General features: G+C 42.0%; 1 protein-coding gene across 2 annotated transcripts; it reads left to right on the top strand.

Annotated features, from left to right (window-relative positions):
- Positions 1-8234: 8234 nt before the first annotated feature.
- LOC103712017 (cytokinin dehydrogenase 5-like) lies at positions 8235-12151 on the top strand. 2 transcript variants are annotated; one of them, XM_008798382.5, is made up of 5 exons: positions 8235-9009; positions 9134-9261; positions 9848-10123; positions 10452-10714; positions 11547-12151. In XM_008798382.5, the coding sequence occupies exons 1-5, from the start codon at positions 8409-8411 to the stop codon at positions 11941-11943; spliced, it is 1665 nt and encodes a 554-aa protein (XP_008796604.3). In that variant the 5' UTR covers positions 8235-8408; the 3' UTR covers positions 11944-12151. The 2 variants fall into 2 exon arrangements, with proteins under 2 accessions (XP_008796604.3, XP_088559973.1); XM_088703847.2 differs by lacking the exon at positions 11547-12151 and having other exon boundaries at positions 8262-9009; positions 10452-10843.
- Positions 12152-15082: the final 2931 nt, after the last annotated feature.

Below are 15082 nucleotides of genomic sequence, written 5' to 3'. Positions count from 1 at the left end.
CTGAAGAGCTCGATCGACAAATTTGCACGACGCATCCTGATCAATGCAATATATGCGCCTCTAGTCTAAAAGTTTGAACAACCATCCTTCGCCGAAAGAAAAAGTTGGATGTTTATTAGTTGTTTCGTCTGATGTGGCTTAACTTAGCAACAAAAGGTTTATGGTCATTTTTAGAGATAACTAATAGCTACGTAGGAATTAGGATAGACGCACAAAACAAAAAAAAAAGTTGGGGGGGGGGAGACTTGCTGAGCTTCATGTGAAATTGCTGACCCGTCCCTTTTTCCTTTTTGTGCTTTACATTTCAATGCATGTGACTCCATTGTCCTTGCCGAAGAAATTGAGCAATCCTCGTCGAGCTTGTACAACCCATGAGCAATCCTATCGACGTCCTCTTTGCTGGAATTGCCGGCCTCGATGTCGAAGCACCAAATCCCTGAAAAGAAGGTAAGATTAGAAGTCGGAAAAATCTCCCCTCCCTCTTAAAGATCGAGATGGCCTTCCTACCAAGATAAAACATATATAAGAATCAAGCACCTACCTAGAAGACACTAAAAGTGGAGCAAGACTTACTAAATTGACTCAGGGATCTTGTGCCCAACTTCAACCTTCGGATGCTTGCATCCGAGAGATACAATGATTGAATTGGGACCCTATACGGTATGTGTTTTGCACTGCAGAGATGGACGGCTGTCATAACTCGTGCCGCTACCTTAGAGATGGACGGCTGTCATAATTCTCAAGAATAGACGAGGTCATTATGGATGCCGAACATATATGGGATATCATGATGGCCATCCGCTTGTAAAATGGATATCGTGACTCATCTGGTTCACCAGAAAAGAGGAGAAAAACGAAGAAAAGCCTATTATTTGGTTGGAGTTTTCCAAAGTATCTTTAAGCTATCAAAATTCAGGAATAAGATCTTTTCCTTGATTAAGAGTATAATAGATATTTTACACTAACTTTCTCTTCCTAAAAAAAAAAAACAAAAAAAAGATGCTGAACCAAACATAAGCTACTCTAACGATTCTCTTTTTCATGATCAATCAAATATACCAAAATTATTTCTCTACGTATTATATTTGTAAGAATTGACCTTTTGAAAAAAATATTCTGGCAAAATTTTTTTTTTTTTTTTTTTTTGCGAACCAAATGAGTCCTTAACGTGCGTGTGAAAAAGTACAATGCAGTCTATTATGACAGCTTTGCTATGATTATAGAAAAAATTGTTGCGACAAAGCCACATGGCCTGCGAGGGTGGTCCATGGATGCGATATGGACAACAGTGCATGAACTATTGGAGCATGCATGAAGGTTTTAGCTGCATCGAGTGGGGTGGCTTTCCGAACCCCACAGTCGCACCCGAGAAACCTGCACCACTTATTATAATCTTACCAAATGCCCAGTATTACATCTAGAATAATGGAACTCGCCGCACCATTATCATGATCACTTGCATGCAGGAGCGGCCCAATGTATTTGGGGGCCTAAGGCCGTTTTGTCTTTGAGGCCTTCCCTACAGTGGGCCGGCCTAAGGCGAATTCACAGGGGGCCCTTTTTTTCCATTTTGTCTTTGAGGCATTTTCTGCGGTGGGCCTTCTTTGGGCCGGGGCCTTAGGCGACCGCCTCAGTGGCCTAAGGGTTGGGCCGGCCCTGCTTGCATGCTACCAAATATAGTAACATGAACATTGGCCCCGTGGTAGCCCTAAATGGAGATCTAAAGGTTTAAATGGAGACGTCCATGTCAGTCCATCGGACGTTCCATTGTCGTCGCATGCATTGCAAATAACTGTTAATTACCAGTACTGTTTTCTAATTACAGCCAAAATCTTTCACACTTGAGACTTGAGATGGATGGTCTGCTTTCTGTTAATTACCGCGGCCCTGATGAAATGCGCGCCGGCCGGCGAGGTGGCTCAAAATGTTGGGTCTCACGATATGGGAACATGGAACCATCGATAAACTCAAGAGACGTTATATATGGAACTTACGAGTAATACTGGTGGTGGGGCTTGGATTGGATTCAAGCTGGGGCTAAAGCCAACTCAGGTTCATCTTGGCAATTTAGGAGCTAGCTAGGACAGCAAGAAGGCGATGGTCCCCCATAAATAGAGATCGATCGATCTCACTCTTGCGAGCTATCGACAGTTCCGTTTCTAAAATAGACGTGCTCTCATGCGGTGCCATTTGCTTTAGACCGGACTCTGGATTGCATGGCCATCGCGCCATGGCGGCCAGTGCCAATGGATGTGACCCAGCACCATTTCGACAGCTCGACCCCTTTGATATAATGGCGGGACCGTGCAAATTTTTTACTGACTTGACTTCGGTTTTGTCACGTACTCTACCGACTTTAACTGTTTGAAAACATGAAGTAAGTTGGATCAATGTCGAAGCAATATAAATGCCACTCAGATGAAATGTGTGAAAAATAGTAGATCATGCTAGAAATGAGTTCGCCAGAGGAAAGCAGTGAACACGCTGGAATGCAAGCAAAACATTGGAAACACATTAATGGAAGACCAACAAATTATAACGAGTGTGCAGAACATGAGAAACGACAAATATCTTCAACTTTTTCATCAAGAAAAAAAAAGAGAGAAAAGGACAAGTATCTTCAACAGCTTAAAAAACAACCGGAAAAGGTAAGTGCCGAAAAAATATCCATATGACGGAAGAGGTGAAAAAGATAAGCTTCGATATATGTAGGCCCTTTTTCCTGCAGATGTCAGATCGATCCCTATTCTCAGGTGATTTTGCAGTACAAAAAGCTCGGCCATTAGGAGAAAAAGATAAACTTGGACGGTAGCATATCATGCGGTGGAGAGAGAGAAGAGGAGTTAGTTTTGTAATCAAATATCGTACCTCTAGGCTGGCTAATGTTGAGGGACATTTTCGAGATGATGATTTTTGGGTCAGAGCTCTCGATAACCTGAAAGAGCTTTATCTTTACGAGACAAATATTAGAGGCTGAGAGCATTCTTCTTGAGAAGGATTCAACCATAATAGTTAAATGGATACGGTCCGAGAGACGGAGGGGAGATGGACACCCATTATTGTGTGATATACGTCGGTTAGTGCATGAGTACAGCACTTTTTAGGTCATGCATGTGTACCAAAAGGAGAGCAGGACTGCTGACTGAATCACATTCTTTACTTTCGAACACTTTAGAGAGATCTTCTGGACATGTCATGTAATTGTTCCTCTGTTCTTATATCATCTTTATTCCCTTAATTTTGTTGATTGTTCTCGTGCCAGGTTGGTGTGGGTGACCGTTGCCTAAAAAAAAAAACTTCTATATATACTGGCCTTTTTCCCTGCAAATGTCAGATCAACCCATATTCTCCGGTGATTTGCAGTATAAAAAGCTCGGCCATTAAAGAAAGCTGTGCAGCTGCCCCTTTTTCTTCATTTCTTTTTTTGTTTATAGTAAAGATCAGCAGATTTATTTCAATGGAGAACGAAGCAAAATAAATGAAATGCACTAAGCAAGCAAACGCTAGATACCACGCCCAAAGGGATCACTTTTCAGACTGGTAGCACAACCCTCGGCCTGTTCCCACCTAAACAAAGCTCAGCACGTCACTAAGAAATCCAAAGGGCTCATCTGCACAGGAGTTATAACCCCAGTAAAAATCTTTCTTGGTAGGAGTAACCCTGGTAAAAATCATCCGCAATCAGATTGATCGATGTAGTGTAAGGAGGCTGTGTCTTTTTCACACTGTTTTTCAAATCTAACTAGTTCCTCTCCCACCTAGTTATAAGATCTTCTTGTCCAGTGGCTGCCAAACAAATCTGAATTAATGCAGTGGTCTCTCTTGCCATATGTCCAAACAATCAATCAATGGAGGATCGTATTTATACTTCTTACCCCAGGGGCAGTTACACCTACCAAACAAGCAACAATTAACTGAGACTACTATAAATCATATATATATATATATATATATATATATATATATATATATATATATATCCATTAAAGAAAATTTGGTGAAGATTTAGTCAAAAATAAGAAACTAAATGGACCCCAATGGCATACGGTTTACCTTTACCGAACTTGGCAAGAGTCTAATGGGTTGAAAAATTTTGAATCACACCCCAACTCTAGGAATTTCCTACCGCTAGATTTGTGGAGGATTTGCACTCATGCTTGATTACAGTGTATCGACTGTATAGACTTTATAATAGATGCATGCATTTTAGAATCCTTCAGTAAGATTTGGTCTCTTATATATGTCAGGCGACTCTTAGTAAAAATAGAAAATCTAGGGCTGCTAGAACTCTCCTAAGGCCACTAGAATCCTAGATAACCTTTATCAATAGGAAGCTCTTTTCCAGCGCCGAGTGCCAACCTCCACCACCTCCCCTCTCTCTTTCTTCCTCTTTTTTTCTCTTTGTTCTTTCGAATTCACCATTCTCTAGCATTGTGCCATCAAAAAATAAAGGTCGAAAAATGCCGTCAGAAGCAAGGTTTAGCAAATTCATCTTGTGAAGTTTGAAGGTATAAGACAAAAGAAGTAAATAAATCTTATACTCCTTGTTTTCAAATTTATAAGTAAATCTTATACTTCTTACTAGTTTTTGAACTTGTAAGTAAACCTTAAACTCCTTACTAGTTTTCGAACTTGTAAGTAACCTTGACACTCCTTATTAGTTTTTAAATTTTCATATATTTTTCATGTTTATGATTTATATGAAAGTATGAAAACTAATATTAAATATTGATGATATCATTTTTTTTTAAAATTAAGAATCAAGCATACGATATTATAAAATTTATAATTTATTATGAAATAATAGTTCAATGATTATTTTAATATTATTGATTTATTTATGAATTATGAACCCTATATTTATGAAATTTGTATTTTTTTTATGAAAAGAATAATTTCATGATTATTCTACTATTAAACACTTATTTATGGACTGTGAACTCTATGAATCCATTTAGTATTTTATTTATATATAATTCAATAAAATATGATTTAAAAAAATATTTTAAGAACTGTGGCAAAAGACTTTTAAATAGCTATATATGGCATTTGAAAGTGGGATAAATCGACATCCGAAGCTAGTTCCATATGACCTTGCTAGTGGATAATAGTAGTTGGTGTATGACCCTACTAGTAGATAATAGTAGTTGGCATACGACTTTGCTAGTGGATAATAGTAGATACGATCCTGTCAACGGATAATAGTAGTTGGTATTTTATCGATTACGGCCTTGTCATGAGCATAATAGTGACTTTAGCATTTAGTCCGAGAGAAGTAATTTGACGAATGATATTGTTAAATGGTAAATAATTTATAATTTTATTTATGCTATACACTTGGAACTATTGTTATGACATATTGATGATTTTTGCATGCACAATTGACTTTATGACTTGTTTTATTATATAATATTATGAAATATTCTATCTTGCAATAATTATTATTTTCTCTATATGATGTGTCAATTCATGCAAAAACTTATGCTTGATCCGGTAAGATTGTAAAAAGTTTACTTACTGTACTATGTAGTTCAGATCTCTTTTTTCTCTCTCTTTTTTCAGACGAATAGGATTAGTAGGAACGAAGAATGGTCTAGAATTGGAGTTTGTGCTAGTAAGCTTGGTGATATTGTAGAAGAATTTTAGTATTTTAATTGACCATGAATTTAGAGTTAATGGCTTTCAAAATTTTAAAAATTATAGGTTTTCATATTTTTGTTCAAATTTAGGCGCTATGACCAGTATTAGTTTTATTTAATGGATGATGAAATTGAACTTTTATTTTGCTTGTGATGGATTTAGAAGCTAAGATGTAATGGTTGGCTTCGCATTATCGTAAGTTGTACTCCACGGTAGCATGACCATTCTATATCCTGAATTTGGGGCTTGATAGAATAAGTTGTGCAAGCTTACTTTAATTGATGGTTTAACCCATATACAAATCTTAACATGTAGAATATCTATAAACTACATTTATAAACTTCATTTGCGCACAATATGATCAAAATGAAAGCATAGCGCTCGGGAATTATGTGCCAGAATTTGTAGAACCATTTAATGGTGGCTTTTATCATCAATTTCTTTGTTTGAAATAAATGTGTCATCATCTCACCAATCCAAGCTTTTTGATCTAATTTTATTTACATGACATAGAAGATGCTGTTGGAAACTAGATAACTAAGTGATATTCTTGGATAGGAAGTTTGACTTTTAGGTTGTAGATTGATACTGTGACTGACTTAGCAATCTATTTATACACTATTTGAGTCTAATAGATATCTTTAAACATAATAATTAGTATAATCCATAGGGCTTACTCGACTTTTGTATCTCTTTTCCATTATTTTGTGAGCCTTATTGAAAAAAAACTATCATATTGAATGTGTCATAGCCTGCTTGCAAAAAAATATTTATGTCTTACGATGAAGCTAGGATTTTTTTTTGTCCAAATTTTAACTCTTTGACCTTAGAACCTCATATGTGTGATTCAGACTCGATTTAGATCCGAATTTTTTGGGTTGAAATCGGGTTATACACAAACACGATCCGACCTGAACAATCTCAATCTTGGATCAAAAATTTTAGCCATGAATATGACCCGACCCAACCTGATCCAACCCGATCTTAGCTTCTATTGGGGTTGGGTTTAGGTCCAATATTAGGAGTTGAATAAGGAACCATATTGGGTTGAGGTCGCTTATCACCCAGTCTGATCTAACCTATTTGCACCTTTAGTCATGAAATATTTGAAAACTATACGGTCTTCATTGTTGGAAAGCCATAGAGTAAGGTTTGACCTTGGTGTTGTTGCTAATCTCCATGTCATTTTATTGTATCATTCTCAATTTAAGATAAGCAAGCGTTGGCATATTGCCACTTTGCAGAGGACACATATCATGCATTCAATCCATTAAAGTATAAATTTTTACAAAAATCAGCTAAATAAAGACGGTGTTTGATATCAGATATTCGGATCAATCGGCTTCCTCTTCCTCTGGGTTTGCAATGTATGCAAATCGATCCAAGTGCAAATGCTTTTCATAAATATGTCGATGGAATAGTATGACCGAAGACCAAATCTTGGATATTTATTTCACGGCAGATACAGTCATTATGGAGGGGACAATTGTACGAAGTACGTACGCAGTCATCAATAGGGAGCCACCCTGGCTCTCAGATCAATTGCTGAGGTAAGGCAGATGAGTGCATCAGAGTGTTCGGTTAGGTATAGCCACGTACGCCTGCATCTATGCGTTGGAAGCACGGATGGGGATTTGGCAATGGAGTGGTTCGTGGATCCAGAGCGGAAAATAAAGAATTGCGTATATGATTAATCAAAAACTAGAAGAATTCTTCGTCAGCCAAACGTCCACTTTGAAGAATTGAATTGTCGAAATGACACAGGCGCTCTAATGCATGTAGGCCGCCTTAAGAAAAAGCAAAATATGCTTCTGCCCCTGATGGCATGGGAATGCCATGATTGAGGCCCAAACCTTGGATTGATTCAGGCAAAAGAGGGGGTGCCAACCAAATGATCAAGGTCATGTTAGCTCCCACAGGTGAAATTTTTATTGAAAGGAAGAAGATCAGGGACAAGAAGTTTTTAGGTTAGATGCTGCCACGACATTTTGCTACAAGGAAATAAATGGAGTCGGAAGGTGGATCAGGTTTGCTCTACCCACCCACCTAACCACCCTTCCCCTACGTACAGAATCTCAAATCAACAGTTGGTTGGGCTTCGCCAACACCCTCTCTTTCTTTCTCTCCCTGTCGCTCTGTCCCTCTCCCTCTCTCCCCTCACCCTCAACACTGGTGCATCACCCCCAGACCAAATCTCCACGTGAACCACGGCCCTGCATGGCCCTACCTAAGATCCCCAGGATCCCAAGGACCCCGCCACTGGCCCCCTGTCTCCTCCCCCATGTTGTTCTGCCACGTGTTAAACGAGAAAGAGAAAGAGATAATTATAGTAGTGGAAGGAGGAGAGTGAAAAAAAAATAGAAGAAAGAGGTCGAGTCAATCCTTATCGTAGAATCTTTGCATGTTGCGTAGAGGGAGATCTTTTAAAACGGCAGCCAAAAAAAAAAAAAAAAAAGGAAGCGCGATCTCGGCTTACGTTAGCAATCGCCACGAGTCCCCACGCACTGCCACAAGATTTTGTTCCTCTCGCCCTCTAGCTTTCTTCCCTCCCTTCTGCCCTATATATACGATAAACCCATCCCTTCTCCTCCTCCAAGTCCTCTCTCTCTCTCTCCCCCTCCCTCTCTTTCCCCTTGTGTTCCTCCCTTCCTTTTCCGGCGAAGGCGCACGTTAGCATCGTCCGTAGTTTAAAGGCAACCCAACGAGGCTACAGGATATATACTGGACCCGTTTCTTGTGCTTGTTGGCAGGAGTTTGAGTTTGGGAAGATGACGCAGAATTTGGTGTTGTTGCTGTTTGCGATCTGCCGGCTGATCTCCACCGTCGGCCTGACGCTGGAGCCCGCCGAGCTGCTGCAGCTGGACGTGGAGGGCCAGGTCAGCCTGGACCCCTCCGATGTCGGCCGGGCCTCGGTCGACTTTGGGGGCATGACCCGGGCGGAGCCGATGGCCGTCATGCGCCCGGCCTCGGCTGGTGACGTCGCCAGCCTGGTCCGGGCGGCCTATGGCTCGGCCCAGGGGTTCCCGGTCTCCGCCCGGGGCCATGGCCATTCCATCGATGGGCAGGCCCAGGCGCCGGGAGGGGTCGTGATCGAGATGAGCCAGTACGGCCGAGCCGCAGGCCACCGGGCGAGGCCCCGCCCGGTGTACTCCCCATCCCTCGGGGAGTACTACGTGGATGTCTGGGGTGGGGAGCTGTGGATCGACATCTTGAACTGGACGCTGGAGAACGGCGGGCTCGCGCCAAAGTCGTGGACCGACTACCTCTATCTTTCAGTCGGGGGAACCCTCTCCAATGCTGGGATCAGTGGGCAGGCCTTCCACCATGGCCCCCAAATAAGCAATGTCTACGAGCTCGATGTGGTCACAGGTTGGCTTCTTCATATACTATCTATATATCATGCGTTATGTACTAAATTAGGTGTCAGTACTCCCTGCTTCTCTATATATACGGTTTCTAATATGCTTGCTTCATGTTTTCCGTTGTTTTCTAGGCATGGGGGAGATCCTGACATGTTCAGAAGAGGAGAATTCCGAGCTATTTTATGGAGTTCTTGGTGGTTTGGGACAATTCGGGATCATAACAAGGGCTAGAATAGCACTGGAGCCTGCTCCCCGAAGGGTTAGTTTCATAGTCATACCATCCATGATATATTGACACACACACACACACACACACACACACACCTTTGATTGCTCTTCCCTTTACTATCTCCTTGCTTATCTGTGATGACCATATATTGACTTTAGCCTGCGACTGACTGGCCTAACAAGCCAAGCAAAAGGCTGTGCTCTCTCTCTCTCTCTCTCTCTCTCTCTTCCAACATGAGCTTGTTTGGGACCATTTTGTTTTATCCCACCTTCCCTGAAGGAAGAAGAAAGAGGCCGGGTCTGATTACCACCTTGCCATCTTGGAACACCATTCCCTCCAAGTGTACACCTGTACAAGAAATCGAAACTTTTGTGCACTTTGCACTGTTTTTCCTGGACAGCACGACACTGACACCTCACCAATTTGGTGGGAAAAGTCATGCAAGACAGCTTGGAGGTAGCCGGGAGACGATGGAGAATCGGATCATAATTGGAGAGAGCAAAAAAAAAAAAAAGTTTCATGTGAATCTCATTTTTTTTATTTTTATTTTTGTGTGTGGGGAGGGAGGGGGTGATCTCCTAACATGGGCCATATCCGATTTCTTTTTGGTGATCAGGTGAGATGGATTCGAGTGCTCTACTCCAATTTCACAACGTTCACTCGAGACCAGGAGCACCTCATCTCCCTTCACAGCGCCCACCGGAGCGAGAGGTTCGACTACGTTGAAGGCTTTGTCATCGTCGACGAGGGCCTGATCAACAACTGGAGGTCCTCCTTCTTCTCCCCTCGAAACCCAGTCAAGATCAGCTCCATTGGAGCCAACGGTGGTGTACTATACTGCTTGGAGATGACTAAGAACTACGACGAGTCCACTGCCGGCTTGGTCGACCAGGTAGGTGCATGGTTGTAATGTTTGTAGATGACAAGGAAGCAGCCCGCTTCCTTGGCCTATATTCTTTTATTCCCCTACCTAAAAGAACCAATGATACGGCTTTTGGTTTGCCATGGTTTTCCTTATCCTCAAACCGTCGACAGGAGACGCCCACATGGAGAACATGAAAGAAAATCTCCACTCTAGATCTTATTCCATCACCTCTCACTACTTTATTACATCACTGCTCACCTTTCCAACCTAACATAATATGACCATTCGTCAGTCCCTTCATTAAAGAAAGAGAGCTTTGCTAACTTTGCTAATATTATGTGTGATTGGGCTGCAGGAAGTGGAGGCTTTACTGACGAAGCTGGAGTTCATACCGGCATCGGTGTTCACGACCGACCTTCCCTATGTCGACTTCCTCGATCGAGTCCACAAGGCCGAGCTCAAGCTCCGGGCCAAGGGGATGTGGGATGTACCACATCCATGGCTCAACCTCTTTGTGCCGGGGTCTCGCATCGCCGACTTCGACCATGGGGTCTTTCGGGCCATCCTCGGAAACAAGACCAGCGGACCAATCCTCATCTACCCCATGAACAAGCACAAGTAATTAATCACCCCCCCACATGCCTCATGCAGCTTGCATGCATGCAACTCGCGCTCCTATTTAATTTACTAATGCACATACTTAGACCACATGGCATGCACATATGATATTGATACTTAGGCCACAGACGGTACAGATCATGTTCATGAGCATGCATGCATGCATGCATGCATGCATACATACATACATATTTTATATATATATATATATATATATATTGGGGGCTGGGATAGATTGTTATTTAATCACGGTGGTCCTGTGGATGGCCGCCCGCCAACTCTAACCATGAAGGTTGCAGTAGGTCGGACACCACCACACACTTTAAGACGACACGAAAATGCAGCATCTGCATTCATGCCGTTTCCATTACCGTCGACCACTCCAATATTTCCACGTCGTTTACCGTGCCGCGGTTAAAATTTGTAGCGTTTGGCGACTCCTTCCTGTTTTAAAAAACGTGGTGTCAGATCGCTTTCAAACGCTAATTTATTTAGTTGGGTTGTGTCCATCTTTCTCAATCCGCCATGCTTTGTTGATGCCAGAGGTGTTGCTTTCATCAACACCTAAAAAGGGTTGAATATTGGGATAGGGAATCCAAGACAGGGAGACATGTTATTCTCTTTCAACTTTGGTTGCTTTACTTTGTGTTTATCTCTCCAATCGATGCTCGTTGAAGGCATGCATTTTGAACACTTTCAAATTTCAATCGCCACACTTAGAATTGAAGCTTCTCCAATGAGGAGGTCAAACCTAGGTAGCTAGTCCTCACTGGCGAAGATATATTTATATCTATGTCCGATGATGTTTCTGATTTGGGGAAAAAAAATGTAGGTGGGACGAGAGGAGCTCGGTGGTTACACCCGAGGAGGAGGTGTTCTACTTGGTGGCCTTTCTGAGGTCGGCCCTGCCTGACTCGGACGAGTCGACTCAGGGCCTGGAGTACCTTAGCCAGCAGAACGAGAGGATTCTAGCCTTCTGCGAGGAGGCGGGCATCCAGGTGAAGCAGTACCTGCCGCACCACTTGACTCGGGCCGATTGGGCCCGGCACTTCGGGCCCAAATGGGGCCGATTCCGTAGGCTCAAGGCCCAGTTCGACCCCAAGTGCATTCTTGGCTCGGGCCAGGGGATCTTCCCACCCTCTTCCTCCCCTCTCTCCTCTTGGGCATTCCACCATACACCAGACACAGGAAAGGAGGATGCCATGGAGGTGGGACCGCATGACCTGTAAAGCCTTGTTTGCCTATTGGGTGCCGGGCTTCTCTATGGGGCAAAGACGGTCCAATCGAATTAGGAGGGTTCGATCGTAAGTTTGGAGCGTCCTCATTAATTTTTGTCTCCTATGGAAATCCATACTAGCCTGCAAAAGATGTGTAACTGCATGATATGTCCATAGGTTTCTGTGCATGGAGCAAGTTACATAATGGATATATTTTTTTATCATTAATTTACCGTACATATAGCTCCTATAGTCCTATGTATGGTTTTATTGTGGGTGGCAACTGCCAAAGATGTTGGCGCCTGAAGAACAGTCACTCGATACTTCTCTCCATACATCTCCTTCAAGGGAGATAGAGAAAGGGGTGGGTGCCGTTAGGCTGAGGTATCAGCGGTTACGTATGCAATTAATTGAACATAAAAAATAGTATTTGTTGTACCTCCTCTTAATGCTCAAGGAGATTATTTTTTATTGAACTTGAAGGAGATTAAATTAAAAAGAAGAAGAAGAAGAAGAGAAATCCCTGAATCTAATATCATACACACATGGGAACGTACGCGAGCTCCAAAATAGATGAAGACAAAATTAACCTAACGAAATCAACAAGCAGCTAGCCTCCCAACATATACAAAAGAGACAGCTAGCATCTGTAGCTAAGCTGGAGCAGACGAGGGGCCAGAGCAAATCAATAAATTCTTGAGAAGCAAGCTTGGCGTAAGCCAGATTCGAAGTGGGATCATGACAATTGACAGACAGCGGTGGTGCTGCCACCTAACGCTTCCTGCATGCATCACTTGGAACGGCGCTGCCGTTGTTTTCACGGTGCGCTGTGCCCGCGTTGCTCGTACCGCGGCATGCTGGAGCCTGGAAGGTGTGGGTTTACAGCGTGCGCGCCGACTGCAATTAGGCCCAGTCGCTTCCCCACCCGACTCAATGAACCAGTCGGAAATGGCCGGGTTCTCCACTCGAAGTGGTCGAGAAGGTGAGTCCAAGAGAACGCTGCCAGGTGGACCTCAAAAAAAAAAAAATAAAAGAACAAGAAACCGGGTGGACCCAAAATGTGCGGCGGAAATTTAGGACAGCTTACGCAGATCCATCTTCTTCCTCACCGTCAGCACATTATATTCTAGATTTATGTAACGTAAAAGATTAGAAATATTAATGTAGGCCCCCTGCCGTGATTCGGTTGCTCTATTCCTTTCCATCGAGCATTCCCCGACTCTCATAATTGGATGGACAATAAAGCGGAATTGACGGCGATTGGGTGTTCTCGGATCCATGCACATTGAACAAAAACCAGCAAATATCCCTCCTCAATTCTGACACTTACCCAATGATGTTTGGAGCGGGGATTTGGATAGCAATTTTACTACAATTATTATTATTATTATTATTACTATAATTTAGAGCCATTTTGATCGGGACCATATATAGGATTTGGGCCGTGAATTGTAACACTCCAATAACAATGGTTATAGCTAGTGAATCTGAAAGGATATGGATGCGACAAAAAGATGGCAATAAATAAAATATGTTACCTATATGTGTATCTCAATGTTTTAAAAAGCGGCGACGGCGCCGCTTTTTAACATGTCTGGGTACATGCACACGGTGCCGCTTTTTAACTATTTAAGAATAGATGAAGTATATTCAATACAAATGAAAGTAGCAAATAATGATACAACTTTTTTTTGGATAAATATAGTAGCAGGATTAATAAAAATAACTTATTATATTATTATTATAATATAATTAACATTAGCACTATGAGTACCCATATCATGCCCGGTTTGAAATCCACAACAAACCTAATTATTGTCGTCCTCAACCTATTTCACCTGCATGGGTCTACATAATAGTGGGCCGTATATGTGGCCCTACCATGTCATGGGTCGACATGCCTTCCCGGGCTATACGTCACCTATTTTGTCGTTTAGGAAAACATTTTTATTTCCATATTACCCGCTATATATAATGCTGTTGCTGTACTGTGGTATCGGATCCCGCTCCATGGCATTATAGTTTAATTAGCTTTGTTATTTAATAAATTTAACAAGATCCGCCATCCGCGGTTAGTTTTTTGAATTTCATGTGCCAGAATTTAATGTACCTTATGACTCGCACATTCGTGATAACGTTCCGAGTCAAAGAGTATATACATATATATGCACGGAACCTCTGTTTGTGCTTGAAAAGTTTTAACCTTTACAAACATAGTTTTTTCTAGAGGTGCTTTTTTCATTATCTTTATCTCACATGATTATCAACATAGTTTTTTCTAGAGGTGCTTTTTTCATTATCTTTATCTCACATGATTATCTGCCCCCAATGGGATATCTAGTTCCGAGGTTGAGTCATACTCCTTCCGTTGGATCGGATAGCCTAGACCGAGGATGAGTCCATGCGATCAGGATCTTTTCTCATGCTTGAAATATTGTAGATTAAAATTCCGTTGCGGGGGTTACATTCTAAGTTCTCTGTGACATTATAAGCTCTTTATATTTTTACGGTCTCGTTAGAGATGAAGGGAAGAATGCATGAGGAAGCCAACTGCGTATTATAAGTTCAAAGTTTATAAAAATATTTTTCAGACCCCTTCATGAGTAGGATACATGCATGGACTGAAAAATGCCGCTCAAAATAATATATATGCATGGAAGGTCAGCGGTCATTAATCTATGGAAATGCACGACAGCTTTTCAGCAAATATGCGTTTGCTTAGGTTGGTGGGCGTTCGGCTGAGCTTGTTTATCTCTGTCGTTTAGACTGGTGCTTGTTTCGATCTCGACGGTGCCAATAACAATACATATCTTTCCTCATTATGGCCGATAGAGTGTTCCTGCCTGCTGCCCCGACTTCGTTTACATATTGTTACATCATGCATGCATGTGCTCTGGAGAGTTCACAAGTCTTTGAGGTTGTACGTACTATATAAGTACTCGAGTGGATATATATATATATAGCTTATGATATTGCTTCTGTAACATTGATGCCCCTTAGCAACTCCTCTATTTTAGTTGCGTTGCATATATATAAGGAAGCATGATGTTTATGTCGTACTTTTAGATTCCTCACCTGGGACCTGCTGAGTACATGCAGGAGGTCTGGATTGTCCAGAAACCGGAGGAGTACCGTACGTGAACCGTTGCTT

This window comes from Phoenix dactylifera, chromosome 9, assembly GCF_051530095.1.
Source record: "Phoenix dactylifera cultivar Ajwa chromosome 9, Ajwa_hap1_PhDact_Kaust_v1.1, whole genome shotgun sequence".
NCBI lineage: Eukaryota > Viridiplantae > Streptophyta > Magnoliopsida > Arecales > Arecaceae > Phoenix > Phoenix dactylifera.
This window is presented reverse-complemented; position numbering and strand designations above follow the sequence as displayed.

Bases quoted from the DNA above. Each gene is read 5' to 3' on its own strand.
- LOC103712017 (XM_008798382.5), top strand. From the start codon at position 8,409: ATGACGCAGAATTTGGTGTTGTTGCTGTTTGCGATCTGCCGGCTGATC. The intron at 9,262-9,847 runs GTTAGTTTCATA...TTTGGTGATCAG, and splicing joins TGGAGCCTGCTCCCCGAAGG to GTGAGATGGATTCGAGTGCT. The intron at 10,715-11,546 runs GTAATTAATCAC...AAAAAAATGTAG, and splicing joins TACCCCATGAACAAGCACAA to GTGGGACGAGAGGAGCTCGG.